The sequence below is a fragment of the Manis javanica genome, chromosome 14, assembly GCF_040802235.1.
Source record: "Manis javanica isolate MJ-LG chromosome 14, MJ_LKY, whole genome shotgun sequence".
In the NCBI taxonomy this organism is placed as follows: domain Eukaryota; kingdom Metazoa; phylum Chordata; class Mammalia; order Pholidota; family Manidae; genus Manis; species Manis javanica.
In genome coordinates this window covers 8,922,116-8,945,989 of record NC_133169.1, presented here as the reverse complement: position 1 = coordinate 8,945,989, position 23,874 = coordinate 8,922,116, and the positions used below count along the sequence as shown (strand labels likewise).

Sequence of the window (23,874 nt, the reverse complement as noted above, 5' to 3'; positions counted from 1 at the left end):
TCTTCATAGCAGCTTTATTTTCAATAATAACAAACAAGAATCCAAATGTTCATTAACAGGTAAATGGTTAATCAAAGGTGGTATATCCATACAATAGAATGCTACTCAGCAATGAAAAAAGGTGTTCTGTGGATTCATGAAACAATGTGAATGAATCTCAAAATATTTTTGCTTGGTGAAGAAAGAAGCTAGGCACAAAAGAGTATATACCGTATGATTCTATTTATATATAATTTTAGAAAATACACTCCACCGTGCAGTGACAGAAAGCATATCAGTGATTGCATGAAACAGGCGAAGGGAAAGAAGTATTGCTTAGGGGATGAGGAAACTTTGGTGGGTGATGGGAGATATTTGGGGTCTTGATTGTAGGGGTGGTTCCAGGGAAGTATGTATCTGTCAAAACTCATCGAATTGTACACTTTAAATATGTGCAATTTCTTGTGCATAAGGTATTCTTCAGTAAATGTGAAAATAACTAAAACGTAAAGAAAAAAATTGAAGTAACACCTTAAATCTTGATGCCTCAAATGTTACCTCTTCACCAGTTGGAAATATAATTTCCTCTTTGATCTTCTCCCAAATATCCCTTAGACTCTCCCTGACTGTTTACAGAGATTATTTGCCCTCATTTTGAGGACCTGGATAATGAGGACTTCTGAGAGGAAGGTCCCGCATACCGTACACGCAGAATTATTCTGTGCACTGGAGTCCCTCTGGTGTACCTACCTCCTGGCACTGCTGATTCTCTCAATCCTGGCAGCTGCTGTCCTCTCTGTTCCTGGCATGCACTCCTAGAGAGGGGCACTTGCTGTCCATGGGATGTCGCCTCCATTCTGTCTTCCTCCCTTACAGATATTCTGTCTTTTAAATCAGTAGAGAAACATCTGTGTTTTGTCACCACACTTTCAAATGGGTTTCCCACAGCTGGCACTTGGTGGCATGTCCCTCTCCCCCCATATATGACATTATTCTTCGTGGAGTTCAAAGCGCGGGACATTTGGAGCAAAATCTAAGCATAGACACAGACTATACCCGGATTCCTTGCTGTCTCTACAGGCCAGGCACACCTTTTGGATTGTATTTTGTACCTACTATACAGAAACAAGACATAAAAGTCCCACTTTCATAATAAAAATATGTATTTCCTCCTAAGAAGGAAAATGATTTTTTCCTCAGCAAATTAGCTTGCTAGTTGAATTCATTAGCCTAAGATTGAAAACCTCAAATCAGATCACACGTTGCCATATGTTGTCTAAGTGTCTGATGCCCAAGGGGAAAAGCATAAAATTTGAAATACACTTTACCGGTGTGCTTGAGTTCTTTTCAAGTTTTGCAAAGCATCACTGTGTTATTTTCTTAAAGTCATCAACAATGGCTGGTGTAAAATCAGTGATGTCCACACATTGTATCCGTTGACAGACACAAGTCATCAGTGAGCTCTCTGGCCTCTTTTCCTAAGGTCTGTTTGTCTCCAGCGTTGTATCAAGTTCAGTGTAACACCAGGTGACAGAGGCTGACAGTGTCAGTTACTCCTTTCCTGCCTCAGAAGAATTTATGAATAAATGCAAGTCTGTCATTTTTCCTGAAACTTAAGACATATTGGTATGCTTTAAAAATTATTTTTCCTCCATAGTTGTCGGTCAATTGAAGGAATGACTGGAGTTTTTGAGCAAGGGGAGGGGATGTCCTCCTTCGAGCTTTCTGATGGCCTTGCTCAGGTCCTGAGGGCTCCCGGGAGACACCAAGCTTTGCCACCTTTTCCTGGACACCTGCTGCCAGGGCAGAGGGCTGCCTTCCCGCTGTGTACTCATGTGGCATTTCCTCTGCGTGCACGAAGGGTGACGGAGTAGGTCACTGATGTCTCTTCCTCTTGTGAGGACACCCATCCTATTGGATGAGGATCTGTCCTTATAACCTCAGTTAACCTTAACTACCTCCTTAAAGGCAGTCACATTGGGGGGTTAGGATTGCAACATGAGAATTTTGAGAGACAACAGTCCGGCCCATTAAACTGACCGGATAATTAGGATGCACTCCTATTAAATAGACTGGGTTATTCCATGTTTTTTAAATTTCTTTGTATTGATGTCCAGTTCATGAAAACACAGTATACACAGAGACAGAATGAATCTATTTGGTTGTTTCCAGCTTGTATGTGTAACATATACGAGTAATGCCCTCATTAACCACACGGAAAAGGTAACAAAATGTTGAAAGCAAATCATTTATGCAGAGATAGTACATTAAAAGCTTTTGCGCACTCTCAGATCAAATGGTCGTGGTTGCACCCTTGCAATCCTCACCGGAGTGTTTCTCCCCACTCCTCTATGCCACAGATCCAGGGGCTGAAGGTCCGCCTGCCCTGCCTTCACATGTTTGTCTGCTCTGAAGAAATGCAGCATTTACTCAAATGCTGCCCACTCTGTTCCTAGAAAGTGCACAGACTCGGGCACAGAGGAGGTTGAAAAACCTTTCGTGCAGCCTCATGTCCCCTAGAGCCCAGCCTCCTGGGCAGCAGAGTCCTGGAGGAAAGAAGGGTGCCTGCTTGGACAGAACAGGAAGAACAGCACAGGCCACCCCCAGGGTCTCTGGGCCCCTCTGGGTACAGAGCTAGTGGCTGAAGGTCAGTTGTATTCACGGGACATTCTCATAGTTGTCTGTAGCCTCTTCACGCGCCCTGCTTCTCCTGCCGGCCGGCTCTGCAGGGTCATCAGGATGCGCCTTCTTCAGCTCCGAATAGATGACTACAGGTTCCTGGTGGAAAAGCACAGTCCGTACCTACGTACAGAGAAGGATGAGCAGAGACGAAAGCAAGCCAGAAAATGTGACCCACCTTATCCTCCTGAGGCAGCCTTGGTGACTTTGTTGCTGGATGGGAGGAAGAAAGAAAACTATTACACTGTGGGCGATGTGTCCCAACTTTGAACCTACTCACGATCCGTTTCCCACCAGTCTCTCCTGTGCTCTGACTCATCCCTTACTGCTTTCTCTGCTGAATATTTCTAAGACATGTTTGCAGACAAAGTATCCCATCCGCTTCCCATATACAAAAAAAAAGCCTCTCCCCTGCCCATCAAGTGTCCCAAATGACTCTCCTGAAACTCCTTCTTCCTCCACTGCTCACCACAACCCCAGCAAAGCGGCTGCAATACCCTCCTCCCCACCTCTAGGCCTCTGTGGCTATATTGATCTTTTGGGAGAAAGCAAAGAGGACTCCCTTCACTTTGCACAGGGAAATTGGGAGGGGCAGGAGAGGGCTGGCATGCTGAGATCACACAACACGTTCCCGGTAAGCCAAAGATTCGTGGTGGAGCATTAAGAAATTTCAGCATTTATATTTCTTCTCTCCTCTAATGGGTTCATTGGATCTCTTTCATTTATTTATTCAGCTATGAAGCATTCATAGAAAAATGACGTCTATTAGGCTTTGGTAAGCTACAATGAGGCAGAAATGACACACATTCAGTCCATATGATTAAGGAGCCTGTAATTTTGAAGGGGAGAAATGGACATAGAAACAAATGCAGCAAGTATTATGGATGCCAAGATAGAAATATACATTGAACTATACTGTGGCCACAAAGGGAATTTGTTCCTCCCAGGTTAGGCCCGAGGGCGGGCCGGTGGGAATCACTGTGAGCTTCACAGTGGTGCCTCAAGTGTGTCTTGACATGTGAGCAGGGGTCACCAGGTAAACTAAGGTTGGGGTAAAGACTTTTCAGGTCAAAAAGACTCATAAGCACTGAAGTATGAAACAGCCCAGTATGATCAGTGAAGTGCCAAGAGCTCAGTATGGTTAGAATAAGGACGTAAGCCAGAGCTGCCAGGAGGGGCCGAAGGGCAGAGGGAAACAAAGATCGTGTTTTAGAATCGAGTCATCCAGGTTAGTTAACCTAGACAATAATGTGATCGACTGTGCGTCTCAAAGGGATCATGCTGGAAACAGATTGTTGGAAGGCTGAAGGAGAACCAAGATTAGAAAGAAAGAGAACAGTTAAGAGAATTACAAGTATCTATACATTAGATTATATAGGCTTAATTTAGTAACTACTGTTCATTGATTTATTCAAAAAATATTTGAGGAACCTATAGTTTTCCAGCATTGCACTAGATTTTATTGATACATTCGTGAAAAACTATAGTGTCTGTCCTCAAAGAGTTTGTGGGGTAATGGTGTAGACAGGTAAGAGGGAAAGGATATGATTGTATGATTAGCAGTAGAAGAGGAACAGATAATTTCTTCCATGTTGGACTCATATTTGAGATGAATCTTTGATCAAAGACTCCTCGCTGGATCTGATAACACACTGCCATCTCAGGTCTACTTATCTGTAAGATGTCTCACCTGAATTTTCTTTTGTATGCTGGACACTCCAGATCTGGGAATAAACCAGGTTGCTGTCTTCAGGATTCACTGTGAGAAAATAGATCATAGCTGGCTGTAGCAAAAATCCCACATTCTAGACTTTTTTTTCCCAGCCACCCAGTTCTTTCCTTAACCCAGTGATGCCATTTTAACATTTAATGTGACTGGGCCATGGACTGTACCTCCATCTCTCCTCCCTCCTGGCTCAAACCTACAGCCCACTGGCCCCTAGGAAGTCCTCACCATTGCTGTACACTGGCTGCAGCTCCGTTAGGGCTAGTGGCTCACAGTGGGTGGGCTCTTGGGGGTCTGTGCTGGAAGGGCTGGACAAGGAGGGCTCCTGATACCCACTGGGACTGTAATTGTGATAGAGGCAGAAAGAGGCAAGAGAGAAAAATATTCGTGGATTATACAGAGTCTCAGGGAAATCAATGTCCAGGAAGAGCCTCGCATGGTTTATGTAAAAACATAATTAATGGCTCTTCACCCTAAGAGTCTGCAAGGCTTGTTTGAGAAAATGTCAGACGGGGTGTGATCCAAGGTGAATCCCAGAGAAGCACTGTAGAGAAGACGTCCTGCAGCAAGGCCAGAGCAGAAAGCTACACTACCCCAAGGTCCCTTTGATAAACGCCTGTATTTGCTTAATTTTTTTTTTACTATTTTCAAAATTGTAAATCCTTAAGCATTCATATGCAAAGAATTCTGAGTTCCCACAGGACTTGACCTTTGCTTTTTTTTTAAAAAAAGTCCCTTTCAACTTCCTACCTCATAACAATCACACACCTTCCCTGTAAGATACCATGAAGGTTCTTCATGAAGTATTCTCTTTTCCAATTTCATTTCCTTCTGTAGTTAATATGTGAATTAACTCAATAATCATTTCCTGAATGAATGGAGGAATGGAGGAATGAGCAATAAAGGAAATGAATGCATTGTGGCTCTATGAAGGATGTCAATAAGATATCAGTGGAGTACATTTAAAGGAGTAGATAAATTAGCATCGATAGCAAATAATTATAAGTAGGTATGAGTATTATTCACAAATATAATGGAAATGGAGTTCTTAATCATGTTCGGATTTCATAAGAATTTGAAAATGTTAATAGGAAGTTGAGTCAAACACCTTTCAATGTATATAATTCCATATTCCTATATTGTGTATATAAGTAAATCATGAAAATGTTGGCAGCCCAAGAAGCAGAGACCTCACCTAGGTGTTCCAGAAGCAGAAAGTCCTCCTGAAAAACAAAGGACCAGTGATGGTAAGTGGGCTGTGTAGATAACATGCTCTATGTCAGAATGCCCTTTCCCAGAAATCAGATTCATTCTAGATCTCAGCTATGGCAAATCTTAGAGAACATGCAGCTCCACTCCCCATGTCATGTTATAGATGAGGAAGGTGGGGTCTCAAAACATATTTGCCCAGAATCACACTTTTTCTGAATTGTTATTCAATCAGTAATAGCAACATGAACTCTAGGTAGTTGTGACCAAGTAACAACTTAATACTTAATGTTGGGCCAAGTGCTTATGAGACAGAGGCAAGGGAACTGAGACCTACAGAGGGGGTTAAAATTGATTGACAGTTCTCAAACAAGTATGGATCAATAGGACTAACAATAAGCTCAGACCTCTCTGTATCTGTGATCCTTGCAAATCCATTTCAAGAATATTGGGTACATATTGTTTTCTCCATACCCTTTCTTTCTTTCTGTTTCACATGGTTAATTCCAACTTACCTTTCCTCCTCCAGAGCTTTCTTTGATGCTAACAAGCTTGATTAAGTGACCTATATTCATGCACATAGAACCCTGCAATATTAAAATTACTATATTGTATTGTAATTATCTATTTCTATATTTGCCTCTAACTCTCTCCTTCATGAAAGGATGTGTTGCTTGAGGATAAAAACAGACCCACAGACCAGTGGAACAGACTAGAGAGCCCAGATATAAACCCAAGCATATATGGTCAATTAATATATGAAAAAGGAGCCATGAATATACAATGGGGAAATGACAGCCTCTTCAACAGCTGGTGTTGGGAAAACTGGACAGCTACATGCAAGAGAATGAAACTGAATTATTGTCTAACTACATACACAAAAATAAACTCAAATGATTAAAGACCTGAATGTAAGACACGAAAACATAAAACTCCTAGAAGAAAACATAGGCAATAATCTTTTGAACATAAGCATGAGCAACTTTTTCCTGGACCCATGTCCTCTGGCAAAGGAAACAAAATAAAAAATGAACAAGTGGGACCACATCAAACTAAAAGCTGTATAGCAAAGGACACCACCAGCAGAACAAAAAGGCAACCTATATTATGGGAGAGTATATTTGTAAATAATTCATGTGATAAAGTGTTAACACCCAAATTTTATAAAGAACTCATATGCCTTAACACCCAAATCACAAATAGCTCAATTAAGAAATGGGCAGAGGACCTGAACAGACATTTCTCCAAAGAAAAATGCAGATGGCCAACAGGCACATGAAAAGATGCTCCACATCGCTAATCATGAGGGAAATGCAAATCAAAGCCACAATGAGAGATCACCTCACACCAGTTAGAATGGCCACTATCTAAAAGATAAGAAATGACAAGTGTTGGTGAGGATGTGGAGAAATGGGAACCTTCCTACACCGTTGATGGGAATGTTAATTGATACAACCACTATGGAAAGCAGTATGCAGATTCCTCAAAAAACTAAAAACAGAAATACCATTCAAACCGGTAATTCTAGTTCTAGGAATTTACCCAAGGAAAACAAAATCCCTGATTAGGCAAGATATATGAACCCCTATCTTTATAGCTGCATTAATATAATAGCCAAGATACAGAAGCAACCTAAGTGTCAATCAACAGATGAATGGAAAAGGAGATGGTACATATACACAATGGAATATTATTCAGTCATAATATTGAAATCCTGCCATTTGCAACAACATGGCTGGATCTAGAGGGTATTATGCTCAGTGAAACAAGCCAGGTGGAGGAAGACAAATACCATAAAAACAAAGCAAAATAGAATGTACAAAATAGCAGTAGACTCAAAGACACTGAGAAGTGACTGGTGATTCCCATGGGGGAGGACTTAAACTAGATGTGTGTGAGCATGATTCTAGCCTTTATCTCTCTCCTCAGAGCAATTACAATCCACATCAATCAAGAACAATCACAATCAGTATGTGAGTGAACTCGCTAAGTCCCAGGAATTATCTGAGATTCAGTCAATCTCTTCATCTGTTAAAGAGAAAGCAGACCCAAAGGCTGTTTATAATACAAGCTGATATTCTCTGAAGATATATGGACCAAGCACTGTACAAAGCACTTTACATAGATTATCTCATACCTTAAAGATAGATACTGTTATTATGAACATTCTATAGCTGAAGAAACTAGGGTTTGGAAAACTTAATTAACTTGCCAGACATTAAGTATTTGGCATGTTCCATTACTGGAATTTTAATGCAGGCAATTCAATTATATAGTTAATAGGTTTATTGCTCCCTTTGATAACTTTCAGGATACACTCATGCATAAGGAGCAGAACTCTTTACTTTTAGAAAAAATTGGAAAGGCTGAGAGCCCCCCTGAGAAGACTGGTTAAAAATGAGAAAGAATACTTTGATATGAGGGAAGTATGGTAGGCAAAATTTTGAGATGAAAAAGGCAGAGACCCTCTGATTGATGGACGGTTAGAATTCTTCAGTTGAGTTTTTTATTTAAAACAATATTTCCCCTAGATCTGGAGGACAGACACTTCTGGGCTCCTTGTTCTGATGAATCACATAAAATGATGGTTGTTAATCTTTCTTTCCCTTCCCTGGTGTTATTTGTTGCTATATTGACTGAGCAATCTGTTTTTTTCATATTATCAGCTTCAACACTGAGTTTCTAATGTCTGTGCTTCTAGTATGTTGCTGATTAATACATGACATCCCAGAAAGATGATATGAATGAAGTAATGTAGAAAAGATATAGAAAAGTAATTTTGAAAGTAGGAGGTATGACTCTATAAGTCACTAAGGTGTAATGGAGAGAATACGGATTCAAGGACCAGGGAGATCTCAGTTAAATCTGACTCTTAATAGATTTATGAACTTGGAAAGATTACTTAACTTTCCCAAGTCTCCAGTTCTTTATGTCCAATCAGAAAATGATACCAGATGGAAATACGGATATACAAAAAGAAATGAAGAATACAGGAAGCGGTAACTAAGTGGGTATTGCCTTGACAGCAATTCAAAAAAGGCATCCCAAGAAAAAAAAAGCTACCAAATAATATCCCTCATGAACATAGATGCTAATATTCTTCACACAGTTTTTGCAAATCAGATCCAACAATCATGACCAAGTAAGGCTGACCCCATAAATGGAAGGCTGGTTCAATATTCAAAATTCAAAATCCACATCAATAGACTAGAAAAGAAAATCAGATGATCATCTCAATTATGTAGAAAAAAAATGTGACAAGCATTTTTTCCTATAAAAACTCTCAGCAAATTACAAATAGTAGAGGCTTCCTCAGCCTAATAAAGAGCATCTACAAAAAATCCACAGCTAATATTATACTTACTGGTGTAAGTATAATAAGTACTTTCCCTCTAAGATCAAGAATAAGACAACGTCTGCTCTCATTGTTATTCAATATTGTACAAGAAGTTCTAGCCAATGCATTAAGGCAAGAAAAAACAAAACAAAATAAAACAAAAGGACCCAGACTGGCCAGGAGGCAGAAAAACTATATTCATAGATGACATGATCACCTATGAGACAGTCTGATGAAATCAGACAGATATCAAAACTACTAAATGTGTTTAGCAAAGTTGCAGGATGTAAGATCAATATATGAAAATCAACTTTATTTCTATATACCAGCAACAACCAGAAATTGAAATTTTTATTTCATTCTCAGCATTCTCTATTAATTTTATACAAGTTTCACTATATTTAACTGATATTCAAATACATCTCGGAGTCTATGGTTTGCCCCCGTGACTATTATCTTTTTGTTTTACAAATAGAGGACTTTATTTTTTATTTTTTTTGTTTTCAGTAAGCTTTCTACTAGGGGTAGAGTAGTCAATACTTACATTTCTAATTTTTAATTAGAACCAAAACTTTGCTACCTGATTTAAATCTCCAATTAGATACACGGAGTCATAACTTCGTTAAGAAATTTATTCTATCTTAATGTCACTATTGCCTACAGAGTGGTAGTGAGTAGAAGTGAGGGCCTAGCACTTGGAAAGGAATAATTAACCTTTATGGGATGTACCACACAACTCTAAATTATTACAGCAGTGGCAAAAGTTGCATCATCGGCAGGTAAGATGTGGACACCCACCTGATTTCCTCTGGGTCCTGAAGTGACCCACCAGAACAACAGCAGCTGCAAGGCCAAGGATGCTTAGCAGCCACCCAGTGAACCTCACAGGGATAAGGACTCCTTTGTTCCTGGAAGGCCCTAAGTGGAGAGACATGTACTTGAGTTCCACTGGCAAATATTTTTGATCTAAACGAAAACTATATAGGTGGAGGTTAGAGATATATCAGGACAGGTTGTTGCCAGGCTCTGATTTCTTCATTTGAATTATCTCCAGTATAATTAGTAATTTTCAAAGTAATGGCACATGGAGAGTGATTGCCAGCATCTAAGATTAAAATATATTCCCTTTCCCTCTACCCCATGAACGCAATCTCTAGAAGCCCCAAACCTTGGGGTGCATGCTCAAAAACTCTTTGATATTGGTAAATTTGCACAATCTGTTGGATAAATATTTTATTGGCCGTAACTGTAACCACTGACCCAGATAACGCCAACCTACCTGTGAAGTTGAGTGTCACCACCTCACTGCGCTGGGCCCCCAGGCCGTTGTCAGCTGTGCAGGAGTAGTTCCCAGAATGCTCTTCCATCAGAGAAAGGTTGAAAGATGCTCCTCCTCCAGAGGGGGCTGAGCTGTTCCCCAGGGTGGCATCCTCATGAAAAAACCAGTAGAGGATCGGGGGAGAGCCTCTCTGGGCCTCACAGTGGAGCTCCAGTGTGCCACTCACCATATCCTGGGCCCCAACAGGGTTGAGGGTGAGGATAGGGCGAGACACTGGGACTACGGGAGGAAACAGAGCAGTTTTGATAAGTATGTATATAAGATAACTTCTAAAGGCAGTATCTGGCACAGTTTAGCAGTAGGAACATAGACCTGGGATTCAGGAAAACCTGACTTTGAATTCTGTATCTGTCCTTGGTTTTCAGCTTTGTGATCTTGATGTTTCAAAACTTTTTAGTCCCTCTGAGTCTCAGTTTATTCCTTTGTAAACTGGAGCTAATGATAATTATATCCCAAGCGATGGTAATAAGAATTGGGTACATAAAGTACTTGATCAATGTTAATTATTAATATTGATAGAAAAATTAACTAAAAGCAAGGTTCATTTCTCAATATTACTGACTCCTGGATCTTAGCTTTAAACCTAGATTTCCACACCTATCTCATGTAGGGCCTCATCACTCATTACCCTAAAACCTTGCTTTATTTTTCTACACAGCATTTAACACTATCTATCTATCTATCTATCTATCTATCTATCTATCTATCTATCTATCTGTCTATCATCTATTTATCTATCTTTCTTTGTCAAATATCTGATTCCCCCAATAGAGTGTAAATTTCTTAAGAACGAGGACTTATCATTTGCTCATTGCTGTATTTCTGGCTGCTGGAACTTTCCCTGACATGTAATAATAATTGACAAGTGAATGGATGACTGTGTTGATCCAGATTAGCACAAAAATACACAGATCCAGCCATAGTAACAATGATTTCCATTTAACTGTGGAAACAAGACAGCCAGGAAGAACAGAAAATCATTATGTTTTTACTAGCATATGGAATTATTGATGATTAATGTGGAATGTGAGCTGAAACCTGGATGAATCGATCTTGGTGTTTTAGATATAAGTTGGGTGTTTCATTAGTAAGAGAAGGTTGGTAAGGATCTTAAGCTCTGCTTTACATCAGAAATTGCCCAAAGCAGAGGGAGTTTGGGGATCATTTGTTGAATGAGAATGATCCAACTTGAACATGAGCCATCTGCTGGCAGCAGGACAGGTAGCACCGGCTGCCCCATCGGGGTAGAAGTGACAAGTCCCGCCAAGATGGCTTCAGTTTGACCCTTCTGTACATCCTTTGCAATATAAAGTGACCTGGGCCCGTTGCTAAGGGCCTCGGGGACAAGTCTTTACATATACTTCATGCATCCCAGTGTGCCTTTCACTCATGCCACGACCTCGTATTTCTTTCTTTTTGCAAATTTTTTGGAAATAAAATATACGTAACATAAAATTACCATCACAACCATTTTTAAGTGTACAGTCAGTGATATTAAATACATTCATAATGTTGTGCAACTGTCACCAGCATTCATCTCCATAGCTTTACATCTTGTAAAACTGAAACCCTGTACCCATTAAACAATAACTCCCTTATTTCCCAACTTCTCAGCCCCTTGCAACGACCATTCTTTCTGTCTCTGGTTTTGTCTATTCTAGGTACTTCAGATAAGTGGAATCTTACTTTATTTATCTTTTTGTGCCTCGCTCATTTCACTTAGCATAATGGCCTCTAGACTCATCCATGGGGTAGCATATATCAGAATTTTCAAAGTCTGAATATCCCATTGTATGTATACCACATTTTGCTTATACATTTACTACCAATGGACACTTGGGTTGCTTCCATGTTGTCGTATATGAATAATGCTGCTATGTACATGGGTGTACAAATATCTCTTCAGAACCTGCTGTCAACTTTTAGGGGTGTGTACCCAGAAGTGGAATTTCTGGGTCATATTGTAGTTCTATTTTTTAATTTTGGGGGGACTATCAAGACTGCTCCCCATAACGGCTAGACCATTTTACATTCCTACCAATAATAAACAGGGGTTCCAATTTCTCACTGACACTTGTTAAATTTTTTTTGTAATAGCCATCCTAGTGGGTGTGAGGTGGTATTTCATTGCAGCTTTGATTTACATTTTCTTAATAATCAGTGGTAGTGAGCATATTTTCATGTACTTTTGGCCACTTAATATATTCTTTGGAGAAATGTCTATTTAAATCCTTTACCTATTTTTTAATTGGATTGTTTGTTTCTATGTTGTTGAGTTTTAGGAGTTCTTGATAAATTCTGGGTATTAATCCCTTATCACATATATGATCTACAAATATTTTTTCCCATTCTGTAGGGTACCTTTATATCCTGTTGATATTGCCTTTTGATGCACACTGTTTTAATTTTCACCAATTCTAATTTATCTATTTTTTTTTCTATTTTGCCTGTACTTTTGATGTATATCAAAAAAAACCATGGCCAAATCCAATGTCATGAAGATTTTGCCCTCTATTTTCTTCTAAGAATTTTACAGTTTTAGGTCTTATATTTAAGTTTTTGACTTACATAGTGTTAAGTAAGGATCCAACTGCATTCTTTTGCTTGTGGAGATCCAGTTTTCCCAGCAACATTTGTTGAAAAGACTGTCTTTTCCCCACTGAATGGTCTCGATACACTGCTCAAAAAGTCACCTGACCGCATAGGTGATGGCGTATTTCTGGATGGTCTATTATATTCCATTGGTATGTGTGTCTGTTCTAGTCCCTAATGTCTGACTCCCCAAAGAAGAAAAATAAAGAAAATGATGGGAGAAAGAGGGTGCTGGCTCTTTTAATCCCTGGACATCACTTTAGCTAGAGGGGGAGAAACTTGAAATATTGGAAAGAAATGAGACAACAGTTAGGTACCTGCCTCTTTGTACTTCTGTGATCAGAAGCAGCAATTACGGAGATCTCCAATCTGAGCACAGATCTCCAATATCTGAAGGACAAGGTCCTTCTTGCCCACCCCAGCTCCCCAGCTCCCCACAAGCTGTGTGCACACTGCTCCAAGAACACCTGCACAGCTCCCAGCCATGTGGCTGAGGGTGGGAGTTGGGTAGGTGCTGCTGTGCGAAGAGCTGAAATGTACTGAACTTAACTGCAATTTGCCCAAGCCTTCCCCTTGGAGTTGCAAGCCTTCAGTAGACTCCAGATACCGAAATACTTGCATCAGACAGATTCTGCAATTATTGTCTACATTGAAAGACGGTTTCCTGATGCTTCCTCCCCTGCAGTCTTCCCAGAATCCTCCTTGCCTTCTTTTTCTCCAGGCTTCTGTATACTGGGAGCAGCGATTCTCAGATTCTCCCATTACATTTCTTCCTCCAGGGTTCGCCAAACATTTGGCTCCACATGGCTATTCCCACAAAATCAGAGAAGGTTAGGGCTAAGACCATGGTTAGGATGAAATTCAGTGGTTTCTCAGGTGGGATACAGGACAACCCAGAGCGGTGTGAGAAGAAAAAATAGGAGAATGTTTAAGAGGATTTAGTTTTTAACTTGAAAGTAAAAAAGAAATGCAACTTTACTAACAGTCACATTGGCACGCTTACTGAGGTCATATGTCACTCTCTGTGTTGAGATCTGTAAGGGATTTCCGGGAAGGCACAGGGGTCCCCACATAGCCGTGCCTTCCGTGGCTTGTCCCCTCTCAGCATATGGGAACATATTGCCTTTTATTTGGCTACTTCAGTATTGTTACTTAAATAAAATAACTTCACTTTCTTAAATAATATAATCCTTAAAATCCTTTCTAAGGATATTGAGTTAATTGAAGATTACTCATGTGTTTTTCTATGAAGAAAGATCACTACTTCACTTTTGGTGGGTTTTTTTTCATGTGACTATCAGTAGTATAGTAATTAGACACCAACAAAAAGACTTTTAAACAGTACTCACTCACAGTACTAATGCTTTCTAAATAAACTCAAGCTATCAAGATAATATTTTGCAAAATGGTTGTTTAAAAATACTTACATGTCTACATAGGTTTATTACCAGAAAATGCCAATATGTCAACTCTAAAAATTCGTATCTGCCCATTTAAAAATCCAGAGAAACGGAATGTAGCAGCCAGTCAATACTTGTTCTAGAGCTTGAACTCATTTGTAATACATTCAAATACACAATACTTCCTGCTTATTTTATAAGAACAACTTATCAACATCAGGAAACAGCTGAATTTCAATGAAAATCTTTGCATAGTTGGTGTATAGGATGGAAAAATGGGTATCATTGATGCTTTGCTTCCATCTGGATCTGGGTATCTTGGCAAGACACAAAATAATAACTAGTACAGGTGATGAAAGCCACTGTAACCAATTGATCCCCTACCACTTTATATCAAAACTGTTGAACATGCCCCCCAAATATTTATTAACTATTTATATGCACTACTTTACTAACTTAATATACACACTATAAAACCTCCATGATTTTTGTGCCTGCATGATTTACTTGGGTCAATTATTTTATGAAGAGAATGAGGACAAGACTAGGAAAGAAACTGGCTCAAGTTCATACAAATACTCTCTTGCTCAAAACGGAATCGCCGTTTCAGTGCACTATCCGGTCCTCCCAGGTCCTAATGCCTACATCATAACTCAGTTTGGCCCATAGAAAGATCATTATTAACCAAAATGTGGTAAGTATTTCAATAGTTTGGAATAGTCAGAGAAGAAAAAGCCATGGCAAAACCCAGATAATGTAAGGGTTTGAATCACTTGGAGGCATTACCGTATCTGTTTTTGTCCGGCTATCTTTTCCTGTGTCCTTGTGCCCCATACTGCTCTCCAAATGCCGGACACTTTGGAATGATCGTGGATGGGCATGTAACTAATTGCTAACATGGGCTGGAAGTGGGAAATACAAGATGCCTTGGTGCCCCTCGTGAAGAAAAATTTTGTCTGGTGCTACTGAGAACATCAGATTAAACTATATCCTAGCATGCAAAGAGTCAGAAGGTATTTAGACAAAAGTGAGAAGGCCAGAGAGGTGGTTAGAATCTGAGGGTCAGGAGAAAACTCTGCTGTTCTAATGGCTGGGGGTGTCCACACAGAGAAACATTTAATCTTTTAATCCAGAGAACTGAGTAGTGATTTAGATTGGATAGGAGTAGGGGCAGAGAACCTTGGCAAGGAATGGTCTTATCATTTGTTCTTGGACAAAGGAATTCAGAAATAAAGTTTTCTAAAAGCTTCTCCTTTGTCAGAAGTTGCTGAACCATCACTTACCTGGTACTATGGAAAGTCTTTCTGTGTCTATGGGAAGACTGAATGGAATATATGGCTGTTGATGACAATGACAGTAAAAATAAAGGAGTGTAGAATAAAGCAAGGGGGATTATGCTCCCCAACTTCAAGCTCTACTACAAAGCCACAGTAATCAAGGCAATTTGGTACTGGCACAAGAACAGACCCACAGACCACTGGAACACTAGAGAGCCCAGATATAAACCCAAGCATATATGATCAATTAACATACAATAAAGGGGCCATGGATATACAATGGGAAAATGACAGCCTCTTCAACAACTGGTGTTGGCAAAACTGGACAGCTACATGCAAGAAAATGAAACTGGAGTATTGTTTAACCCCATACACAAAAGTAAACTCAAAATGGATCAAAGACCTGAATGAAAATCATGAAACCATAAAACTCTTAGAAGAAAACATAGGCAAAAATCTCTTGAATATAAACATGAGCAGCTTTTCCTGAATGCATCTCCTCGGGTAAGGGAAACAAAATAAAAAATGAACAAATGGGACTACATCATGCTAAAGCTTCTGTATAGCAAAGGACACCATCAGCAGAACAGAAAGGCATCCTATAGTATGGGAGAATATATTCATAAATGACAGATCCAATAAGGGGGTAACATCCAAAATATATAAAGAACTCACATGCCTCAACACCCAAAAAGCAACTAACCCTATTAAAAAATGGGCAGAAGATCTGAAGAGACACTTCTCCAAAGAAGAAATTCAGATGGCCAACAGGCACATGAGAAGATGCCCCACATCGCTAGTTATCAGAGAAATGCAAATTAAAACCACAATGAGATATCACCTCACACCAGTAAGGATGGCCAACATAGAAAAGATTAGGAACAGCAAATGCTGGCAAGGATGCAGAGAATGGGGAACCCTCCTACACTGCTGGTGGGAATGTAAACTAGTTCAACCATTGTGGAAAGCAGTATGGAGGTTCCTCAAAAAACTAAAAATACAAATATCATTTGACCCAGGAATTCCACTCCTAGGAATTTATTCTAAGAATGCAGGATCCCAGTTTCAAAAAGACATATGTACCCCTATGTTTATCACAGCGCTTTTTACAATAACTAAGAAATGAAAGCAACCTAAGTGATGAATGGATAAAGAAGAGGTGGTACATATACACAATGGAATCTTATTCATCCATATGAAGAAAACAAATCCTACCATTTGAACAACATGGATGGAGCTAGAGGGTATTATGCTCAGTGAAATAAGCCAGGTGTAGAAAGACAAGTACCAAATGATTTCACTCATCTGTGGAGTATAAGAACAAAGAAAACCTGAAGGAACAAAAACAGCAGCAGAATCACAGAACCCAAGAATGGACTAACAGTTGCCAAAGGGAAAGGGACTAGGCAGGGTGGGTGGGAAGGGAGGGATAAGGGAAATAAGGGGCATTACGGTTAGCACACATAATGTAGGGGGGGCACAGGAAAGCAGTATAGCACAGAGAAGACAAGTAGTGACTCTACAGCATCTTACTATGTTGATGACAGTGACTGTAACGGGGTATGTGCGGGGGACTTGATAATGGGGGGAATCTAGTAACCACAATGTTGCTCATGTGATTGTATATTAATGATAACAAAATTTAAAATTTATTTAATGAAAAAAAATAAATAAAGGAGTGATCCAAGTTACTGATTGTAGAGTCACAAGAACTAAGTCATCCAGAACTCCCAGTTGGAGGCAGATACAGTGGGGAGCATGCTGGGATGTCACACCAGCAAACAGCCTAGAGGAGCTGTTTGTGAGAAAGCAGCCTGTTCTTAGCTGTTACTGCTCTGGGCATATCCTGCTTACCGGTAATCTTAAGAGTCACGCTGTCACTGCGCTGGGCCCCCAGGCTATTGTCGGCCTCGCAGGAGTAGTTTCCAGAATGTTCTGCAGTCAGAGAGAGGTTGAAGGATGCTCCTCCTCCGGATGGGGCTGAGCTGTTCCCCAGGGCGACATCCTCATGATAAAACCGGTACAGGATCGGGGGAGAGCCTCTCTGGGCCTCACAGTGGAGCTCCATCACGTCCCCCACCACAGCCTGGGCCCTGGGGACCCTGAGGATGAGGACGGGGAGGGACACTGGAACTGAGAGAGATGGTGGGATGTCAGAGAGCGTCTCTGCTGCTGTGACAGATCCATAATCCCGCTAAAGCAACCTAAATATAGACATATTCTTTGAACCATGTGAAGTAATCCTGGATAATATTGTTTTCATCACTATTCATTCCTCTCCACAAGAAATTAGTCATCTTCAATTTATTTTGCCTTCTATGCCCCTCCTTGGTTAACTTTAAATCTTTATACCTCTGTCCCTTCTCTTCCCTAAGAAGATCCTCACGGGTGGCAGAGAAATGCAACCCTGCCTTGCGAACCAAGGCTGAACAAGAGGAATCAGGAACTTACTTCCCAGTGCCACTCTGATCCTCTGACTGAGCATGGGGCCGCGGCTGTTGTCTGCTGCACAGTAGTATCTCCCGGCGTCGTGCTCCTTCACAGAGGAGATTTGCAGCTCTGCGGACAGGGAACGCTGGGTCTTTCTCCCCAGACTTCTTTCTATGCCCTCTCTGTGCCAGGAGAATGTGATAGTCCCTGTCCCTTTGGCAACTGAGCAGATAAGGACCAGATTTCCTCCTGCAACTATCCGCCCTTCACGGGGTTGAGTCTCTAGAGTCACATCAGACACAGGGACTCCTGGGAAGACACAAGATGATACATGAAGGCTTAGGTGGCGGGACTTCAGGGCCAAGGAGGAGCCTGACGCTGCCAACAGCAGCAGGTGCGACTGGCAGGGAAGGCAAGGAATCGGCTGTGAATTTTATTACAGAGGGAGCAGCCCCTCTCCTTCTATAACACAGCAATTTTCCACACAGCCCCCAGAACACAGCAATTCCCACCTTTGGAGAATATAGGCTTATGAATTTCTTTTAAACCTAATGTTGACCAGAGTCGCAGTTTATGAACATTTATGTCTAAAGAATCTCTGATGTGTCAATGGACCACAGAATAAGACAGCCACTGGGAATGTGTTGTATCTCAAAGAGACTTGACTCAGAATCCAAATCCTTTAAGATTCCTCCAGTCTCATCTCTGTGTCCCTACATTCTTTTTTGACTATTTCAGTTAGTGTTTATTTTCCTATTATTTTGGAAAATGTTAGGCCAACAAATGGAAGCACCGTAGGGACCTCCAAAGACTGCCCGTGGTTATCTGTGCTTCTAGTTACTTGCTGACTCATGAAAAAACATGTCTTGTATGTCTCTGTCGCCCCCACAGGGTCGGGCACCCGGTAACCGATCAATATGTGCTATTATCTGACTTGGACGGAGGAGCTTGGTGCTCTAGGGAGGGGAGGCCACTGCTGACCCTAGAGAGGGAAGCCAGGAGAGCTGGAAGCTCCCGTCTGTTATGTCCACTGCCCCACAGGGCAGGAGGTGGCCTTGTGCTGTCCCCCTCTCCCCAGCTCTGAGTTTGAAAATGAAGCCCCCACAGACACTCACTCTGAACTTGTATCTGGGATCTCCGGCTTCTTTTTATGATGTTGTGAGTCATGGTCTCCGCCTGACACCAGTAAGACCATGAATCTTCAGCCCACAAGGCAGGAATCCGGAGCTCTGGGGCGTTGCTCCAGCCTGATCCCAGGACCTGCTTTTCTTTGAAGAAACGAAATTGAAGCTGCGTGTCTGACTTCTGTGGAGAGAGCGAGGTCTCACATTTCAGGGTCACCGGGTTCCCCTCTATGGAGTGGGAAGGGCTGGCTCTCAGAACAGGAGGTGAAAACAGCTCTAGAGAGAAGAACAAACAAGCACAGTTGCCGGGGCAGTGAGGCTCAGAGCTCCTGGAGAGATGCCGCCATGCCCTCAGCACCAGCCATCCGGAGGTAGGGACCCAGACCCGTGCAGCTGGAACCACCGCCCATCTCGCCCCATGGCTGAGTCATCAGAAGCTTTCATGAGGTCCCCCGCGAGGAGCACCCTCCCTCAATCCCCACACACTGTTTCCTCGACGAGCCCTATTACCCACAGGAATAGAGCCGTTACCTTGAACTTGAATCATTAGAGGTTTTGAAATCTCCTGTGTCATGAAAAAAAAAGCTTCCTTAGAAGCTGTACAGTGATATTTGCCATTGTCCCTAGAGACTGAGTTCAGCATGAACTCTGAGCTGTAACTATCACTAAGTCTTTTTTTATTTTTGTAGTATATCTTTTCACTGGCTTTCTCTTCTTTTTGTGCCCGGCATCTCAGAACTACATCATCTCCTTCAAAGACAGGGTATGAAGCCTGGAGGATCAGCCAGTCTGCAAAGAGTACAGGACACTGTCAGCTTATCCTCTGATGCCTCTTTTTCAAACTCTCATTTCTCCCTGTGAGGAGAGAACTACAGACTTACAGACACCTGCCAATGCCCTTCACCAGCATTTCCACACGGTCCCAGTACCCAGTTCTCCCTTGTCCTAGGATAGTGAACTACTTCCCAGAAAATGTCCTTAAGAAATCCCTATGCATATCACTAAAAGAGGAATTTTATACTTTCCCTTTCTTCTGACCTGGGTTCCCTTTTGCCTGGTGATTTCTGGGTTACCGACACTTCTCTAGATGGAGAAGACAGACAATGCAGCAATCAGCTTTTGCCCACTGGGATCAACACACTGAATATCCTCATGCCTGTTCATAAGTCTGCCTGGGCTCCCTGCACTGACCTAACCCTCAGGCAGGCTGCCCAGTGGCTTACTTTCAGAGATCCACCCCCCTCTTTCTTTCCTCACCAGATAAAAATTCCACAAGCACAGCGTCACTGAGGGAAGATCCTCGGGTCTTGCAATTGTAGTATCCAGGTGTGTTTATCTGGATCTCTTCAGATTCTCTTTCCAATCGCTTTCTGTCCCAATACCAGGTTATGCCTCCCTGGACTGAAGAATGGACGTCCTTGCATGTGAGAGTCACTATATCTTCTTTAAAGAATCTGGACCATGGAGGTTGGAGGAGAATAAAAGCTTTTGGAGCTATTCCTAAATAGGACATAGAAAGATGAAGGCAGGTGAAGGAAAATGCGAGGTGGGTAGAAAACCGGAAGGTCCAGTCTGCCCCTGGACATCTTCCTGGGCTAATTCTGACCAGGACCAGGGTTGGAAATGGAACAGCTACAACCCAGGGAAATGCCTGGGACGGAATCTGCTCTTCCTCATCCTTCCCTAGCCTAGAGGTGGGCAGGCAGGTGCCGTCGGGGTTAGGTCTCAGGTTCCTAGTGTGCGTTTGGCAAAGCTCAGATGAGATTTATAGTTGGGCAAACACAGAGGATCTCTGAGGGTGGGATTATTCTGAACAGTTCTTATCTCATACATTCCTGGCAAGGTCAAGGTGAGCTTGGGAGGCATATACCTCAGAAGCAGATTCTAGACTGAAAAAACTCTTCCTATTTGGTTGTCAATGCTTATTGAACACATTTTTTTTTCACTTTCATTACTTTTCAACCTTGCTTCATTTGAAGTTCTCTGGGGAAGACAACTTTCTTCTAACCTCCCTCTAAGTGGAACACAATTAAGAGATACAAAGACTTTGAATGAAGGGGTGTGGGCTGCTTGAGAAGTCATACTGATGAATACAATTACAACTGACCGAGGTGCCCGGGAATGGGAACACGACTGTCACATGAGCTCCTTTTGGAGATGTGTAAAGATTTGGCTGTAGCATCTTCCTCTGTGAGTGCCAACTATTTCTGTGTTCTCTGATAGTGGCACTAGCTTGGACTTGCATGGAGGTGGGTCTTAGGGACTGGAGGAGATTGCGTATTTCTTTCACCATCAGCGTCCTGACGCTGTCCTTCCCTCTGCGCTGAGGCATCCCAGTAATGGGGCAAGAATCGAAGACTGGAGGAATCGGAGGAGGATCTGTTCACCCACCAGAGCAACAGTTGTGACTTCAAAATAGCAACACCACTACTTGGGGTGGCACATTCCTGCAGCCCTCAGTTTGAGGACAGGCTGTGCTGGATGAGAGGATCAATGCCCAGGTACCAGGAGGAACAGGGAGATGGGAAAACTGACCTGATTGTTCTCTTCCAGGAGCTGTGAGGGAACCAAGATTTAAAGATTAGCACAGGGCACTGTTTTTCCAACACTTTCATCTAGATACTCTCTGAGAAATTTTCTAACAACCCATTTTTTAGTTTCTCCTCCCCATTTCTTTGCCCTCAGTCTATGCCACTCATAGCCCCCAAACAAAACAAAAGAGCTTACAATTTTTTTTTTTGAGAGGGCATCTCTCATATTTATTGATCAAATGGTGTTAACAACAATAAAACTCTGTATGGGGGGGTCAATGCTCAATGCACAATCATTAATCCATCTCAAGCCTAATTCACGTCAATCTCCAATCTTCTGAAGCATAACGAACAAGTTCTTAGATGGTGAACGAATTCTTACATAGTGAATAAGTTCTTACATGGTGAACAGTACAAGGGCAGTCATCACAGAAACTTTCAGTTTTGATCACGCATTATGACCTATAAACAATCAGGTCAAATATGAATATTCGTTTGATTTTTATACTTGATTTATATGTGGATCCCACATTTCTCCCTTTATTATTATTATTATTTTTACTTTTAATAAAATGCTGAAGTGGTAAGTAGATGCAAGATAAAGGTAGAAAACATAGTTTAGTGTTGTAAGAGAGCAATTGTAGATGATCAGGTGTGTGCCTGTAGACTATGTGCTAATCCAAGCTAGACACGGGCAATAAAACATCCACGGATGTAGAAGCTTTCTCTCAAAACAGGGGGGGGGGGGTGAGGTTCTAAGCCTCACCACTGTTGTTCCCCAATTTCTCACCTGATGGCCCCCCTGCGACTGTGCCTGTCTTAGGTTGTTCCTCCCTTGAGGAATCTTACCCGTCTCTGGCTAACCAGTCATCTTCCGGGGCCATACAGGGAAATGTAAAGTTGGTAAGTGAGAGAGAAGCCATATTGTTTGAAAAGGTTAGCTTTTTACTTCTTTGCAGATTTATGCCCTGTGGCTTCCGTGCCCAGCACTTGTCTCGAGGTATCCTTACCACCTGGAGGAATCGTGATGCTCGGTAAATTCGATATGAGGCATGAATTCCATTTAAGGGTTGTAATTAGGAAGGAATACAATTTATTTTTATAAACAGAAATGACCTGTATCCACAAGCCTGGCTCATCTCTTTCCTAATGCTACTTAACAGCTTCACACTTCATTGCCTCCCTCTCTTCTCTGGCCTGAAATGGGTGACAGACCAAAGGTAACAGACCAGCTCTGATGGGACCCAGAGCCTTTGGTTTTCTTGGGAGCCCAGCCCTACTTACTTTCCGTCTCTTACTCTGTCTCTGAGCCCCAAGTGGAAGTGGATACAGAAGCCCCCGATTCTTCCCCTGGCTGACCTCAAGGAACCGAGACCCATCTACTCACCCAGGAGCAGAAACAGCAGCCACAGAAGCATGGGGGCCTCATCTGCCTTAGGCAGGGCAAGTCTGTCTCCCTAGAAGCCAGGCTTATCTCCCATCCACGAAGGAGGACAGGAGAGTGGCACTCAAATGAGATCTGCAAGACTTAGGAAAGGGGAAGTAAAAAAACGTTATCATGGCTTCTGAAGACATGAATGCGGTTACCTTGCTTAACGCTGTTTGCATGTTCAGCTTGGTTGCTGTGCCTTTTCAGATGTTGGTGGTCATCCCCTGGGAGTTCAAGGCTCCCAGGAGAACTGTCTCCCAGGCTGTGCCTGGCTTTTCTGAAAAGGCCACGCTGTGGATTTTCCAGTACTCAAATCATGTTTCTCTTCATTTTTCAAATGGGAAATCCCTCGGTTTCACGTGAGGCTTCTCGTACAGATGTGCCTAGTAAGTGTGGTGTCCTGCCGTGTTTCACGGTGTGAGTCACACACAAAGGGCCAAAGCCAGTAGGAAAGACTTTTTCCCCTTTGCATAAGTGGGCATGAAGCTGCTGAAGAAGAAAATAATAGAAATTTGCAGACTAACAAAGGGGCTGCCCCTTGGTCCTACCAGACATGTGCAAATGCATAAGCATGAACTATTGTGTGCCAGTCTCGGCCTCTCAATAACCAGCACTGTGACTGCAACACCGCCGCGTTCATTACTATAAAGGCAAGAGACCCTCAGCAATAAACGCCTGGAAACTTTGGGAAAAGTAAAAGGTTCGCTACTCACAGGTCCTGGAAAACACACAGCCCACGTGGGGCCACACTGTGAGGTGGTGGGCCAGGGGCTTGGCTTTCACTGGAGTCAGTGGTGGGGACCTAAGCTTTCATGGGCTCAT

At 42.0% G+C, this 23,874-nt stretch overlaps 1 protein-coding gene across 3 annotated transcripts; it reads right to left on the bottom strand.

Moving 5' to 3' along the window:
* On the bottom strand, positions 1-23,609 carry FCRL3 (Fc receptor like 3). Of its 3 annotated transcripts, none has more exons than XM_073221491.1 (14): positions 23,011-23,609; positions 21,628-21,648; positions 20,350-20,592; positions 19,624-19,881; positions 19,084-19,236; positions 17,990-18,277; positions 17,393-17,671; positions 10,210-10,488; positions 9,729-9,848; positions 5,580-5,607; positions 4,613-4,725; positions 4,349-4,417; positions 2,837-2,871; positions 1-2,757 (listed from the first exon to the last, which is right to left on the bottom strand). In XM_073221491.1, exons 1-14 carry the CDS (start codon positions 23,039-23,041, stop codon positions 2,638-2,640), a joined length of 2,037 nt encoding a protein of 678 aa, XP_073077592.1. In that variant the 5' UTR covers positions 23,042-23,609; the 3' UTR covers positions 1-2,637. The 3 variants fall into 3 exon arrangements, with proteins under 3 accessions (XP_073077592.1, XP_036872645.2, XP_036872646.2); XM_037016750.2 differs by having other exon boundaries at positions 19,084-19,368; positions 23,011-23,608; XM_037016751.2 differs by lacking the exon at positions 19,624-19,881 and having other exon boundaries at positions 19,084-19,368.
* Positions 23,610-23,874: the final 265 nt, after the last annotated feature.